At 31.5% G+C, this 15421-nt stretch overlaps 1 protein-coding gene across 1 annotated transcript; it reads left to right on the top strand.

Annotated features, from left to right (window-relative positions):
• The first annotated feature begins 635 nt into the window (after positions 1–635).
• Positions 636–7476, top strand: LOC114732426 (mitochondrial inner membrane protein OXA1). The gene is made up of 10 exons (XM_028919708.1): positions 636–747; positions 1465–1951; positions 2627–2717; positions 3067–3114; positions 3866–3924; positions 4446–4521; positions 4622–4753; positions 5220–5327; positions 5846–5900; positions 6778–7476. Exons 2-10 carry the CDS (start codon positions 1482–1484, stop codon positions 7035–7037), a joined length of 1299 nt encoding a protein of 432 aa, XP_028775541.1. The 5' UTR covers positions 636–747; positions 1465–1481; the 3' UTR covers positions 7038–7476.
• The last annotated feature ends 7945 nt before the right edge of the window (positions 7477–15421 follow it).

Raw genomic sequence — 15421 nt, 5'->3', positions numbered from 1 at the left:
TTTTAAGTTTTTGGGGGTACAATTTTAAGTTAAATATTATGTTTTATTCCCCATGTTTCCTTTTACTTTTTATTTTTATTTTTTAAGGGTCTGTTTGGTATGAGAGAAAATGAGAGAAGGGGATGGGAGGGAAAATTTTAATAAACTCGATTTGAAAAATTAAAAAAAATGGTAAAAAGATTTTAATTAATTTTTATTACTCTTTTATATTACTTTTTCTCTTTATTAAAATTTTAAAATCCCACTTCTCTAATTTTTTTAAATAGAGCTTATTTAAATTTTTTTCCCCTACTTTCTCCTCCTCTCTATTTTCCTCATACCAAACAATGCCCAAAATTTTATACCTCAAAAACCCATAATAAGGATGTGGACGAAAACAGGCCTTTCGATACTCAGAATGAAGGCCCATAGCAATCGAAACATTGATTTTGATATGGGCTGATCCGGTCCTAATCATCAAAGTCGATCCAGACGGGTCAGTACCAAACCCGGATTCCCTGCTCATCTCTAAATAAAAACCGTTGGATGCATCGGCTGACTCAAAGATTCGCCACGTCATAAAAATTAAATAAAATGTCCAGCGTCTACTTGTTAAGAAACATCCCATCCGTTCATTCCTAATTAACCTATTCCGATCTTCTTCACAGAGCTCAGCGCTCGTTTTCATCGTCTTCGGCTCTTCGCCGTTCTTGTTTGTCGTTCTCTCGGCGCTGCATGTTGAAGACTGGCGAGTGAAGAACACTTTTGGTAAATAATTTCTTTCGTGTTCTTATCTGCAGCCTTCTGAATTGTCACGTGCAATCATAAGCTCAGAATTGTTCTTTTTTTTTTTTTTTGGGTTAAAGAATTGGTGCTTGCGCATTTGCAAAACCGGAAGAAAAAAAGAAAAAAGGAAAGAGTGCCACTTATGCTTTTAACATCAAGGTAGAACATAGGATTTGGTCTATTGGGTTTCTTGGATTTTTGCTTATGGGAGCCATCCTTTTTCTCCTTATTGTTCGATTTTGTTCTGTTGGGTTTCTTGTATTGGTTTTGGTTCAAATAGTGGAACATTTTTTTTCCAGGAAGCACTGATAGTTAACTAGTAACTCCTGGCTGTTGATATGTGTTTGAGCAATGGCTTGACAGCTTCCCCATACCCAGTCTAAATTCAACTGCTGGTATACAATTTTTTCAGGTTTCACTTGAACAACTTTTATTAGCTGCACATTTGGCTACTTCTGAGTTTAACTAGGGAAAAATTTGAGTAGGGCCACTTAAGTCACATACAGTTGCAAACTTACCACATGCAGTTGGATTCTGCTTATGTGATAGTTCAATGGTCCTGCATGATTATGTATTATTGATGTCGTGTATCTTAGATTAACTATTGGTCTTTTTTTTTTTTTTTTTTGACAATGTTGTTTGATAATAAGTAGTTTCCTAGATATATGTCTAATGTGGCTTCTTGATTCTGTTTGATAGACCTTGCAATAATATCAATGGCTTACAGACGCTGTCTCTTGATAAGAGGAAAACTCATCGATCGGAAATGCCATCCATCTTTAAGTTATCTTTTCCATAGTGATGAACATAAACGTGAATATCCTGATGAAAAATTATCTGCAGCAGAAGTCGGTCGTCTTCTGCAAAAAAGGTCATTTGGAAGCTCTATAAATGGATCATTAGGGTTTGCTGCCTCTTCTAAGCATACAACAAATTCTAATGGTTTCCTCGTCCCATGCTCTGGATATTCTTTTTGCCGATATATGTCTACAATCAATCAGGGTTCTAATAATATTGACTTCACAAGTGATGTAGCAAATGTCCTAACAGACACAACCATGGAGTCTGTTGCTTCTCAGGCTCCTATACATAGTGAAGTTGCAATAGCTGCTGCTGATTCATTTTTACCTGTTCAAGCTTTGCAGTATTTCATAGATTATGTGCATACCTACACTGGACTAAATTGGTGAGTTTATTTGTATCTTGTCCCAGTACTTTCAAGAAGATGTATTAATAGAAATTAATATCTTGAGCATTGCAAAAATATGATTGAAGCTAAGAGACCACATAATTAAACCAAGAAATGCCATGGGAAGATATTTTGTGGAATAATGCCCTGAGAAGTTTTTGCTTATGTTACAAACAAACCAGTCTGCATGGATACGAAGGATCTTCTGGCACATATGTGGGTTGCATGTGCTTTTTGATTTCAGGAATTATGAGTTTGAATTAACATATCCTTTTGTTAAATATCTTGTTTGGTTGATATGCATCCAAACTTGTGCTGTTATTTTTCCAAATACCAGCTTTTCGTGGATACCATAGGTCAGCCCAAAATATACTCTTATTCAACATATAGCATTTAAAGACTTTCTTCTAAATGATTTGGGGATTTCCAGCTTGATATGAAGAGCCCTATTGATTGGGAATGAATTCTAAGATTGATAATGAAGGAAAATTTGAATCTTCAGCTTCTCTTGACTACTTAATTTCATTTTACTGATTTATATTATTGAACGTGGTGCGCATTCTGAGTTGATATTCAAATGTTTTTGTTATTGATGTTCCATAAGAGATTTGACACACTAAAATTTTGAAATAAAATGTGTTATTATTATATTATATCGCTTCTTTCTTTCAGGTGGGCAGCTATTGCTCTGACGACCCTCCTTATTCGAGGTGCAACACTCCCGCTCTTAATAAATCAACTTAAGGCCACCAGCAAGCTTACTGTATGTTACGCTACCTATTGCCATGATTTTGTTTCTTGCAGAATCTAAGTGAAGGAACGGCTATTACTTACCCTGTTCCTTCCCTTTTTTTCCCCCAAAAATTAGAGTTGACAAAAAGTTTATGGCAATGGGGCCTCCATTATTCCCTTTCTCAGTCTTTCGTCATTAAATTAAGACTGCCCAAGCAAGGGTTAGACTGTCAGAGGGAAAAACTCTCTTCCTTCTTTGACATCTAGAAAGGCCGTTGAGTTTTTTTTTTTTTCCATGATTGAACTTATAATTGTTTTGTGCTTTTATTATTGTGTAGTTATAAATCTTGGCATCTAATTATATTTTTTCATGTGTTCAGCTAATGAGGCCTCACCTGGAGGACATTAAGCAAGAGATGCAAGATAAGGTAACTGTTTCACAGGTCATAGTCATTTTCTTGATTAGAGGTAATATTGCTATTAATAAAATGATAATGGTTATAGTGGAAGCAATGTAACTGATCCTGTTATGCAAGTATTAATGCTTGTGTACCAAGGAAAGTGTTATTGCCATGATCCAATATCTGAAAGTTGTAATCTCCAGAAGCAATTTTCCTTTATGAACGATGATAATATCTGAACTATTGTCCTTTGTCCTGGCTGAAACTCTGGCATTCTGGATTAGATCCATTCAACCTGTCTCTATTTGTTCTGTAAAAATGTTGTTATTCAATTTCAAGGGAAATTCAGTCTAGAACATGTTGCAAATGCGATCCACAATGGACATCAATCTGAAATTTGGTGCCTCGTTGTGAAAAATTTTGCCTAAATATTGTTCAGTTTTTTGTTGCAAGTGTTTTTATCTTTATCCATATTGGAGACACAAATTAGATTCTACCAACTGTTTTTCTCCAAAACAAATGCTTCTCCAAGTACAGTAACATTTATTTTTAGGAAAATACGGTCTACATCCTGTTGTAAGCACAATTCCCAATGGGCATCAACCCGAAATATGATGCTTCTTTGAAATTTTATTATGTTTTTGTCTAGATTTTGTTCACGTGTAAGTTGCAAGTGTTCTCTTATCTTTATCTATGTTGGATAACATGTATTAGATGCTACTGAATATTTTTCTCTGAAAGGAGTGCTTCTCTAAGTGCAATTACATTCGTTATTTAGGCTATGGATCCCATGGCTGTTGCTGAAGGTCAAAAGAAGATGAAGAAACTGTTCAAAGAGTAAGTCGTTTTCCAGTCTTCTGATAAATAACATCCTTGGCAATTGGCTTTATTTTTATGGTGATTTTCATGTCATGATTGAACCATGCAATCTGTCATCCTATGTAATTTTCATTTCGTGATATAATGTATTGGTGGAACAATCTTTGTGATTACCAAAGCTGAAAACAATAAATGGCCCCTTCTGGCCTTTTCTTTGCCAGTAAATTTGTCGCCTGGCGTTATGGTTTGATCCCTCAAATGCAATGTAGCATGTGCTTCTGTCATGTTTGAAAGGGAAAAGAGTCTCTGGCCATGCACAAGGATTTTAGATTTAAAAATTGGTTTTCAAATAGGCGTGTGATGATTGAGTTTGTGGAAGAATACTTGTTGTAACTAAACATTAGAGAATTTTGAGATTATAACTAGTCCTACTCACTGGTCTATGGCATTTTGGAATAGGGTTTTATGCATAAACCAAAACATAATGGATTCTTTGTTTCACCATATGTAATTTTATCATTGTGTTTTTGGTAATGCAGATATGGTGTGAGTCCATTTACTCCGTTGAAAGGACTCTTTATTCAAGGTCCTATCTTTGTCAGCTTTTTCCTTGCGGTAAGACACTGTCAAGTTCTTATTCTTCCTGTTAAATTTAAATTTTTGAGTTTGATAAACCTGTACCTTTTACCTTTTTCATCCTTGTATTATTTGCCAGATAACAAACATGGCTGAAAAGATGCCATCATTCAAAAATGGTGGAGCCTATTGGTTCCTTGATCTCTCAACTCCCGATACCTTGTACGTTCTGCCAATTCTGACTGCATTGTCATTCTTAATAACGGTAGAGGTGAGCATTTTCTCTATGGAAACCTGCTTGTTAACTCTCAATTCTCTTTCTAGATTTGTCTGCTTTTTCCTTGCCTGGATGTTTTGATTGTATTCATTTTCTCTTCTGCTTTAAATTTTATCTCGTGAATTTACTGTATAAGAGGTGGTTAAAAAGATAGTGTAACATAGAAGCCATTATGTTAAATCTTATTTGAAAGAGACACTCATCCTTATTTATATTATTTCCTTGTGAACTTTTGAGACAAATTCATGGTCTGGAGGGATGATGCTTCCCATCCAAGTGAAAAATAGGGGGAAGAAAATAGACTTCCATAGGAATGACCTTTTCAATTTTTCTTTTCATATCATTCACTATGATCTATTAGGGTCTTTTTTGCGGTAAAATGATGATTTGATGAGAGTGGTGTTGACTGTTATTTTTTTATTCATAATTGATAATTTTTTTTTCACTTATTGTTTTTCAGTGCAATATGCAAGAGGGAATGGAAGGAAATCCTGTTGCGGGCACCATGAAAAATGTCTCTAGGGTTCTTGCTGTTTTTACGGTTCCTTTTACCATGGGATTTCCAAAGGTAAACTCTTCCAGCATAGCCTTACTTGAAGGGAATAATTTCCCTTTGCCTATCCTCTGCTCTCTTCAAATAGTTGCAGCTCTATATTTTATCTTTCCATTAAAGTTGGTTTCATTTGATGTATTTAGTTTTTCTGTAATTAAACTATGAGGCGAGCTTTTTGTGATTATGATTTCAGCCTCCAGACAACATAGTAATTTTCGATTTTCAGAAAGGATAAGTCACCGACTGCAAATGATACCTAATCGTCACTTGTTCTATATATTATAATTATTGGCTGTCCTGTGTTTAAAAGAAATGAAAAGCAAATTTTTCTCTCTAAATGCCTATTCAAAGCTTCCTTTCATAATCTTTTTCTTCTCTCCTGATCTTACTCCTTTGTCTCCACTAATGATGTATAGAGGGTGGATTTATATAGCTGATAGTGAAATGGAGTGATTCCCCACCGTGCCAGAGTACCTGTAGTTTGCTTCAACATTTTTATGCTGTCTCACTTTGTCATCTGTGTAATTTCGCAGGCTATATTTTGTTACTGGATTACATCAAATTTGTTTTCACTTGGATACGGACTCGGTAAGGCATTTTAGGTTCTTTAAAGGGGCAGAATGGTTTTCTTTACGTTATTTGTGACATGCATGCTTAATCATTGCCTTGCAAGGCATCTGGTTATATTTCGTTTTCATGACTAATTGAATTGGACGGTCACTTTCAACTATTGGTCAGTTGATCTCCCCATTGTTTTGTTGATTTCATTACAAGTGAGTTTTTCACGACCACATTTCAAGGTCACAAAGTTCGTAGTATTTTAAGAAAATTGGTCCTTCTGAAGCAAAACCTATCTCCTGGTACTCCTATGGCCTCAATTCTGCTTGAGGAATGTGAATTCCAGTAAAGCACCAAAACATTTTAAAATTTCAATACAACAACAACAACAAGCCTTATCCCACTAAGTGGAGTCGGCTACATGAATCACACGACGCCATCGTGTTCTGTCAACAACCCAATCCTTAGATATGTTGACTAGGAGGTCTCGTTCAATAACCTCATTAAGCATTCTTCTTGGTCTTCCTCTGTTCCTTTTTATGGGACTCCATCTTGTCTGATCCACCTTCTTCATCGGGGCCTCCAATGGTTTTCTCTGCACATGTCCAAACCATCTTAAACGATTTTCAACCTAATAATTTAAAATTACTTAAAGGACAAAATTTACATAAATTACTTAAATGCTGTCAATTCACTCCTAATAATTTAAAATTGTTTTCCCAGGCATTTAACACTTATATCTTCCTAGATCTGCAATTTGTTAGAAAATAATTTGCGACTGACCTTGTTCTTTTTAGGATCTAATTTGTAAAAAATTTTTCAGTCGTGCAATTAAGTTCTTTTGAAATCATTTCAAATAACGGATGAGATAAAATCGTTAGTGTGTTTTTGTGTATGAATTTTTCAGCGCTTAAAGTTCCTGGCGTTAAGGAAGCGTTGCGCATTCCAAAAATGCCTGCTGCTGCACCTACCAACGCACCACAATCTCCCTTCTCTTTTTTTCCGACAGCAAAGAAAGATTCAGAAGCAGCCAATGAATCAAACCCGTCTCCAGTTGAACAATCGAAACTTCCAGGTCAGAAGATATCTTCTTCATCTATTCTTAGTCAGAGGATCAGAAGCTTAGAGAAACAAGTGAAAGGAAGAAAGAAGAACAAGAAGCACTGAACAAGGCTCTCACCTTCTTGGACCATGCCATCTGAATGTGGCTATGATTTGATTTGTTACTGCTTATTATCCTCTGAAGCAGGAGCTAGGAGTTTGTCACATATTAGTTGGATTAAGAGAGGCTAGGCAATAAATCTTATTAATTTATAATTATTTGCGGTGGCCTGAGGGAAATTTTTGTTGTACTGTATACTAAAGATGAAAGTTTTGGCTTCTAGATTTTTTTTTTTTTGGTGAATAGGTTGCAATTAAAGGGGCAACCTTCACGGTTCACATACATATTTTTGCCAAGTCATCAGTGTCAAATGTTCCTGGGAATTGGGGAACGCCCAGGTATTACTTGGGACAACTTTCTGTAATGGATAAACAAAACTCAATTTTGTTCAATGTCCTACGAAATGTGGTGATGAGTTACAAGGGTAAGAATTATTGTTACTTTCAAATTCCTGTCAGGTTTTCCATCCGAGGACCTTATCCTTACCCTTGAACCAGTTAAATGTGAGTCCTAGATGAGATACAGGAGAAAATATGAGCGTTTTCTTTGCTGACGCCCCATATACATTTAAAAAGTGTTTGGGTAAAATTAAAATCATGATTTTAAAAGTGTTTTTACAGTATATGAGGTAAATGTACGAAGGAATTTGTCTCGATTTGTGAAAAAATGTTATTGAAAAATGTTTATTAGGCTTCCCAAACACCTCCTTAGGCTTTGTTTGGAATGGTGTTGGGCCACCCCAAACGTGTTATCAAAAGATAAAAGCTACATTAGTCAAATTTTTCTTGTTTGGATCAGCAGTAGCTCAGAAGTTATTTTGCTTCGTAACCTGTGCTAGGGCTGAAGCTGCGTTAGGTGCGTTGGTTTGCGCTGTGTTGCATGACTAATTTCCAGATTTGTCCTCTTTTCTTTTCTCTGAATGAAGCCTCTCCCCTCTCTTGTCGTACTATGTAAATGTGGGCTGTGTTTAAAGGTTTTTTGTTTTTTAGGTGGTTGTGTTCGAAGGTTTTTTTAATGAGACTTTTTAATTAGATTTTCTGTTACTTTTAATCTTTTAATTATTTGTTGTTATTTGTAATTTTTATATTTTTATTTATTAAATATATATAATTATTTGTTTTTAAATATTTACAAGTTGTATATATTTGATATGTCACATTCGCTCTTCAATATAAGATCTTAATAGATTAATTTGAACATATTAAAAAGTTAAATAAATTACTTAATTCTATTATATATTTTATGATCTCTCTAAAATATTTTTGTATGTCATTAAATTATATATTAGTTTATCAGTCAAATTAATTAATTAAATTAAATACTTTACAATAATTTATTTAATTTATTTAATATTTTTAAATTAGTTAATTGAGTATTATATAAAAACTTGTGTCTTTTTCAGTCATTTTATATTTAAACTTATTTTTTTATAATGCATTCACACAAGTTTTAATTTTTCAAACTGATTTTCTAGAAATGTCAATCTAAACGTAAATCATATTGTACTAACTGATTTTTATAAAAGTTAGATGAAATGAAAATCAGCTTTGTTTCCACTAATCCAAACATATCTTAGTTGGAAAAATCCTTGCACTAATGTAGAAAGATCAGCACAGAAGAATTTCTATAAGGATGCTGTTGGCATTTCTCACCCTCTGAGCTGGACTATTTCTTCCTCCTAAGAGTCCCAACAGAATTATTTCATTTGAGAAACTACTTATTTATTTATTTTCATTTGAGAATTTCATGTTTTGACCACTACAGCCTGCTCGCATCACACAGTTTTGTTTTGGTGTCTGAGTTCAATGGCCCAACACTGACACGCAACTTCTGTGGTTTCAAATTTGAATACAGCACGCTGTATGAGTTCTGACTTCTGCGAGTGTTCTTTAGGCTCCCATTAGTCGGCCAAGTTAAAGGTTTGACTTAATACCCAAAAAACAAAAAGGATCGTTTTCTTTATTCAAAGATGCCAAGATGACTTCTTTTTTGTGTTTAAAATTGAGAGTTTTTGTCTTTTATTTAAGAAATCAAAATCCTCATATGCATGGATAAGATTATTTTTCCCTCAACATATGAATAAGCAGCAGAGCAGATAGGGAAGCAACATATATAAAAATTGGCCGTCGTTTTTGAATTTGCAAGAAATGTGGAACTTTACAAGGAAGCCAAAGTTTGGGATTAACACGCAATGCCCAAGCTGTTATTAATATAGGTATAGGAGGTGGATGACTAATTAGTAACGATTATAAACAATTTGCAAAGATTACAAATATTAATTAAATTAGTTATTTATAAAAAAACATGTGTTGATTTCTAAATTACTTTCTTTAATCATTTGTATTGGAATTATCTCTTATAAAAATGTTCTTACCATGTACATTCAACAAGGATAATTATCAATGAAAATTGGGTTTAGCGGAGAAGATAGTTTCTAACAACGTGCATGAATCAAGATTCTAATTTTTGTTGAGTTGCTCACTTGAGTGCCCGACAATTAAGTTTGAATTCTTATTAAAAAAGATATCCATGTTTAATACTTGACAATGTTTAAAACAGTATTGCAACGAGAATGAAGAAAGTATTCAACTTTGATGTCATTTTCCAAGGTATATGCTTGAGTATGAGTTCCTCGTTAACCTGATCCATGCATCTGGTGTTAATGGATGTTCCATCAGAAAATCTTAGCTTCCGATCCTCTAATCTAATTAATATTTTTTTTAATTGTCATCTTTTCCCAAAAGCAGAGAGTGATCATTTTGGGAAAACCATTTTGGAGAAACCTAACCCAGTTGAAATTCGAAATTTGATTCTGAGCTGGTATGGTTTCTTGTCAACCTTTACAATCATCATTTTTCTTTTCAACAATTAATAAATATGTTAAGAGAAATGACAGTTTCTGATTTTGTCATATCAGGATTATGAAGGTCCTCGTCTTGAATTGCTTCACCACTTGTGTTTGAATTTTATCCTCTTACTCCTACGGCTCTAAATATAAGACCCTTATACTAGTGTGTATAAGAGTCTTACATTTAGGACCGGAGGAATATTTTTTATCCAAACAAATATATGGTTTTTATTATTGCTCACTGTTCAAATTTAAATATTGACAGATCCTAAACAGAGAAAATTCGAATTTCCTCGTGAATTATTCGACCCCATAAATTTATTTAAAGGAGACTGAGTTGATTTTCTTGCAACTAACTAGTAAATAGTTTATTTTTTCCTGTGCAGATATCTCAAAATTATTTAGAATTTGAGCTTAATTTTTGTCTGGTAAAAAATGTTTAAAATTAAAGTCCTCCAAATAAGGATTTTTTCAGAATTTAAACTTAAAACTATTTAGTTTTTTTTTACCTTTCAATTTATTGGCTGCGTATAACTTTTCCACTCCACGAGCACTAGTTTACTTTGCACAATGATTCTATGCTTAAGAAACTAAAAATAAAATGAATCTTATATTTTACGCTATGTGTTAGATCTACAACTAGCTTAGATAAGTAACTGATTAAACTAATTAAAACACTTACTTACCAAGATTTTTTTCCTTTAAAAAAAGGGGGGATCTGTCAAGTTAATCACTCCATTTCTTTTTATACGCATGACTCAATTTTAAAATGTATAATGTCCCTTTTTAACAGTATCATCTATATTTCCCTTGTTTTTGTTACATAGAAAGTATTCGGATTCGAATCTTTACCCATGTCATCCTATTTTTATTTCTTAGGCTAGCCCCATGTGATATTATAAATATTTCTTAATTCTTGGAGGAAAAACGACCACCGTTTTCATTTGACGCAGATATATTAAAGGTTTTTGAAAACACCGTTGCATGATACAGAAATAATTAATTTTTCTTTCAAAACTAAGAGTATTCTAAAAAATATTATTTGGTTATAAATAAGAGTATTTCCAAGTCACTTTGAACTTAAGTCTAATCTCTATATTTTTAATTGCAAGTTTATATTAATATCATCAATAATCTAAATACATATGATGTGTATAGTACGCTGGCAAAAAAAAAATGATGTGTATTGTATAAAACTCAACGTTAATCTCTTCACATTTAAACCGAAGCTTCTAGGAAAATAAATTATTAATCACTTTCTATTCTAGCTGTGCCAGTTACTTAATATACATATTTATTTATACAAATAAAATAATAATTTGATGAGCTGTTAGATTATACAGTTTTGTTCTATTGTTATTGTTGTTCGTTGAAATTTGCAATTAATTAATGTCGGTTAGAAACATGCTTAAGATTAAGCTAATGTACTCCATCTGTTTTATATAATATAAGTGTTTTAAGAAGAAAACTCTTGTTTCATTTTTTTTTTTATACCTTTTCAGAAGTTCAAAGCAGTATTTATTACTAGCATTTTTCCTATTGGCCCTTTTCCTAAACGATAAATGCGAAAATGTCTTAAGTCATTTAATTGAGAAAAATGTTGACAATGTGATCAGTATTTTAGCAAATGTACTACCGTCAATCCTTAATATAAGAACTAGTTGACTAATTTGAGTAGATTAAAAAAATTAATTAAGTTAGTTATTTATAATAAATAGGTTTTTTTTTTCCAAAATATCTTTACTAATTAAATATATATTGGTTAGAACCACTATTATTATAAGGATTACCTTAAAAAAAAAAAGAGAAATAAAGTAGATTGAAATCTTATATTTAGGACTAAAATAAAAGTCGAACGAGCTCTTATATTAAAGATCGGAAGTAGTATTAATTACATTTCATAATCTATGTGTTAAAACGTTAAAAAGTTAGTATAGTTTTTTAATTGAGGGAGTATTTCTTTCAATAATGAATTGAATGTAAACCTGCGTTTGTGATTTTTATTACTGACGTTTTGTTTTCCCAGCTGACTCTCTGATGCATTAGTCCCATAGGCAATGAATTCTCTTTAGTCCCATATCTAATGATGACCCTCTTGATTCAATTCTAAAACATGTTTTATTACGAAATAGTCTAATAGCCTCTCCAACTGTAAATATATAAGCTAGTTAAACGATCTTGCTATTAAATATAAAATCTTAATTTACTTTACTTCAAAAATTTATAATTTTTTTTAAACCGACCATACTAATTACATATTTTGAAGGGTGTTTTATCTATAGGAATAGTAATCCAAGAGAGTTCTTTCTTTAAAAAAAATCAATGCAAAATTTATTACAAATATTAGTTTAACTAATTTTTTAATATCTACAAATTAATTATCTAACTTTTGCATTGGGATAGGGGAGGGCATTTATTTTTCCGCTCTTTTCATGTTTTTGGTAAGAGGTAGCGGTGTTGAGTATGACAACAATTTGATGTAAAAAATATATTTAAAAAATTAGCTTAAAGAATATGAAATATATGTAGTAATTACATTCAAAAGACAAAAATATGATGAAAGGGAACCCATTTTACAAGTACCTATATATATTCTTTCAAATTTTAATTTAGTACCTGTACAGTTTTTTAATTAAATTCTTTAATTTTGTAGTATTGACACTATTAGCTCTTGTATAGGAGCTAAAAGTATTGTTAATGAATCAAAGTTGCTGCGATTGATGGTGCTAACAGAACAAATTTAAAAGATTTAATCAAGAGATAAAAAGGTATAAGTATCAAATTAATAATTGAAGAAAAATATATGTACCTATAAAAAGATTTTCTTTGTAATCAAACTATAAACACCCTCAATCCCCCCGTCTCTCCTAAAAGCTAGTGCTTTTAATTTATCAAATTACGAGCCATACGATGTAATTTTGTTCCCAAAAAAATTATCATTCTTCACCCAAATAAACTTAGTCGTGTATAACTTTGTATAAGCACATGGCAATATTTTAAAAATTGAAAATATACCTTTTCTCGCATCAGTTTTTATCGTGAGAGCGTATTCTATAAAGAAATAAATGATCCTTGTCATGGGTATTGATTATATTTATTTAATGAAGTCTGAAGCAATTTTTTTATACATATATAACTTTTCTCTAGTTGAATATATATATGTATATGTAATACACAGTTTTAAATATGAGTGAATATAATTTTTTCCATATTTGAACAATTAAAGTTTCATTGATCATGGTGAGGTAAATAATTAGACATGACAATAAAGAAGGGAGGAAGTATGTCACAAAGAAACGAAAGAAACAGTAATCAAGTTTCACACGCAAGAAACGGAAAAAGGTTACCTCCTCCAGAACTAGTTATAATACAAATAGAACTGTCTTCTTTTTTTCTTCTTCTGAACTGAGAGCTGTCTACTTCAAATACCAAACCAAAAAAAATCGAAATATTTTTTATTGACGTTTTTGTTTTCCCAATTGACTGTGATGGATTAGTTCCATAGGTAATAATTTCTCTTTTGGCCAGTCCAATATCTAACAATGACCCTCTTCATTCAATTCTAAAACTATACGAAATTACTAAAACATGTTTTATTACAAAATAGTCTAATAGCTTTTGAATAGTTTGTTTTGCTCTTAAATATTAAATCTTAATTCATTTTATTTCTCAAATTTACACAATTTTTTTTAAACCATCCATACCTATCATATATATTAAAGGGAGTTTTATCTATAGGAATAATAATCAAAGAGAGTACTTTTTAAAAAAAAATCATCACACATTTATTATAAATAATTAATTTAATTAATATTTTAATGTCCATAAATTAATTATATAGCTTTACATTAGCATGGGAGAGCGTATTTATTTTTCAGTTTTTTTTCATGTTCTTGGTAAGGGGCAGCGCCAGCAGCGCTGAGCATGACAACAATCTGATAACATACATTTGGTATCGGAGGGAGTAAAAGTATATTACCTCCGGTCCTAATTATAAGACCTCATTTGTGTACTATAAAAGAAGTTTTATAATTAGAATCGAAGGTAATATTTAAAAATTTAGGTTCAAGAATCTAAAAAATAGGTAGTAATCACATTCAAAAGACAAAACTATGGTTAACGGGAACCCATTTTATAAGAACGTCTATATATATGTGTGTGTGTTCTTTTAAATTTTAATTTAGTACCTCTACCTTTGTTAATTAAATTCTTTAATTTTGTAGTATTGGCACCATTAGCTCTTATATAGGAGTTAACAGTACTGTTAACAGATCAAAGTTACCGTGGTTGATGGTGCTAACTAAGCAAATTTAAAAGATTTAATTAAGAGATAAAAAGATATACGTATCAAATTAATAATTACGGAAAAATATGGGTACCTATAAAATAATTTTCTTTGTAATCAAACTATATATTACTGTAATTCTTATAACTATGGAACTTTTAGTTTATCAAATTACGAGCAATATATACGATGCAATTTTCTTCGAAATTTTTTTTATTAAACTTATTTATGTATAACTTTGCATAAAGCACATGGCAATGTTAAAAATTGAAAAGATAGCTTTTCTCGCATCAGTTTTTATCATGAGGGCACATTTTATGAAGAAATAAATGATCCTTGTCAAGGGTACTAATTTTTTTTTTTTAAGACTGTCTTTATTTAGTGAAGTCTGAAGCAATTTTTTTTTATCCATATATAACTTTTCTCTAGTTGAATATATATATATATATATATATAATACATAGTTTTAAATATGAGTGAATATAATTATTTCTATATTTGGACAATTAAAGTTTTATTGGTCATGGTGAGTTAAATAATTAGACATATTTTACAATAAAGAAGGGAGGAAGTATGTCACAAAGAAACGAAAGAAACAGTAATCAAGTTTCATACGCAAGAAACGGAGAAAAATTACCTCCTCGAGAATTAGTTATAATACAAACAGAATTGTCTTCCTTTTTTTCTTCTTCTGGACTGAGGATTGTCTACTTCAAATACTTAAAAAAAAATCGAAATTTGTAAGATGACAAATTGTCCAATAAAAGCAGCTGGTCATTGAAGAAAATTTAGAGAAGTGGAAACATTTTCGCTTATTAAATTCTGGAGAATTAATTATATGCACAATAGTTCATTTACATTAATTAGCAAGTTTTACTCGCAATAAATGCAGCTCTGAAATGTCAAAATTAAAGGCTTTCAAACATATTTCTTCTTTGATATCATTCATGTATAACTTTGTCTAAGCACATGTCAATATTTTAAAAATTGAAAATATACCTTTTTCGCATCATTTTTTTTATCATGAGGGCGTATTCTATAAAGAAATAAATGATCCCCATTATAAGTCATGAGTATTGGTTATATTTTTTTTGTTAAGATTGTGTTTATTTAATAAAGTCTGAAGCAATTTTTTTTATCCATATATAACTTTTATCTAGTTGAATATATAATACATAGTTTTAAATATGGGTGAATATAATTTTTTTTCCTATGGCGAGGTAAATAACTAGACGTATTTTTATATAATAAAATAA

The sequence above is a fragment of the Neltuma alba genome, unplaced genomic scaffold, assembly GCF_004799145.2.
Source record: "Neltuma alba isolate B1F8T4 unplaced genomic scaffold, ASM479914v2 tig00012910_pilon, whole genome shotgun sequence".
Taxonomy (NCBI): domain Eukaryota; kingdom Viridiplantae; phylum Streptophyta; class Magnoliopsida; order Fabales; family Fabaceae; genus Neltuma; species Neltuma alba.
Note: the sequence above shows the minus strand (reverse complement) of the source record. Positions and strands in the feature narration are given on the sequence as shown.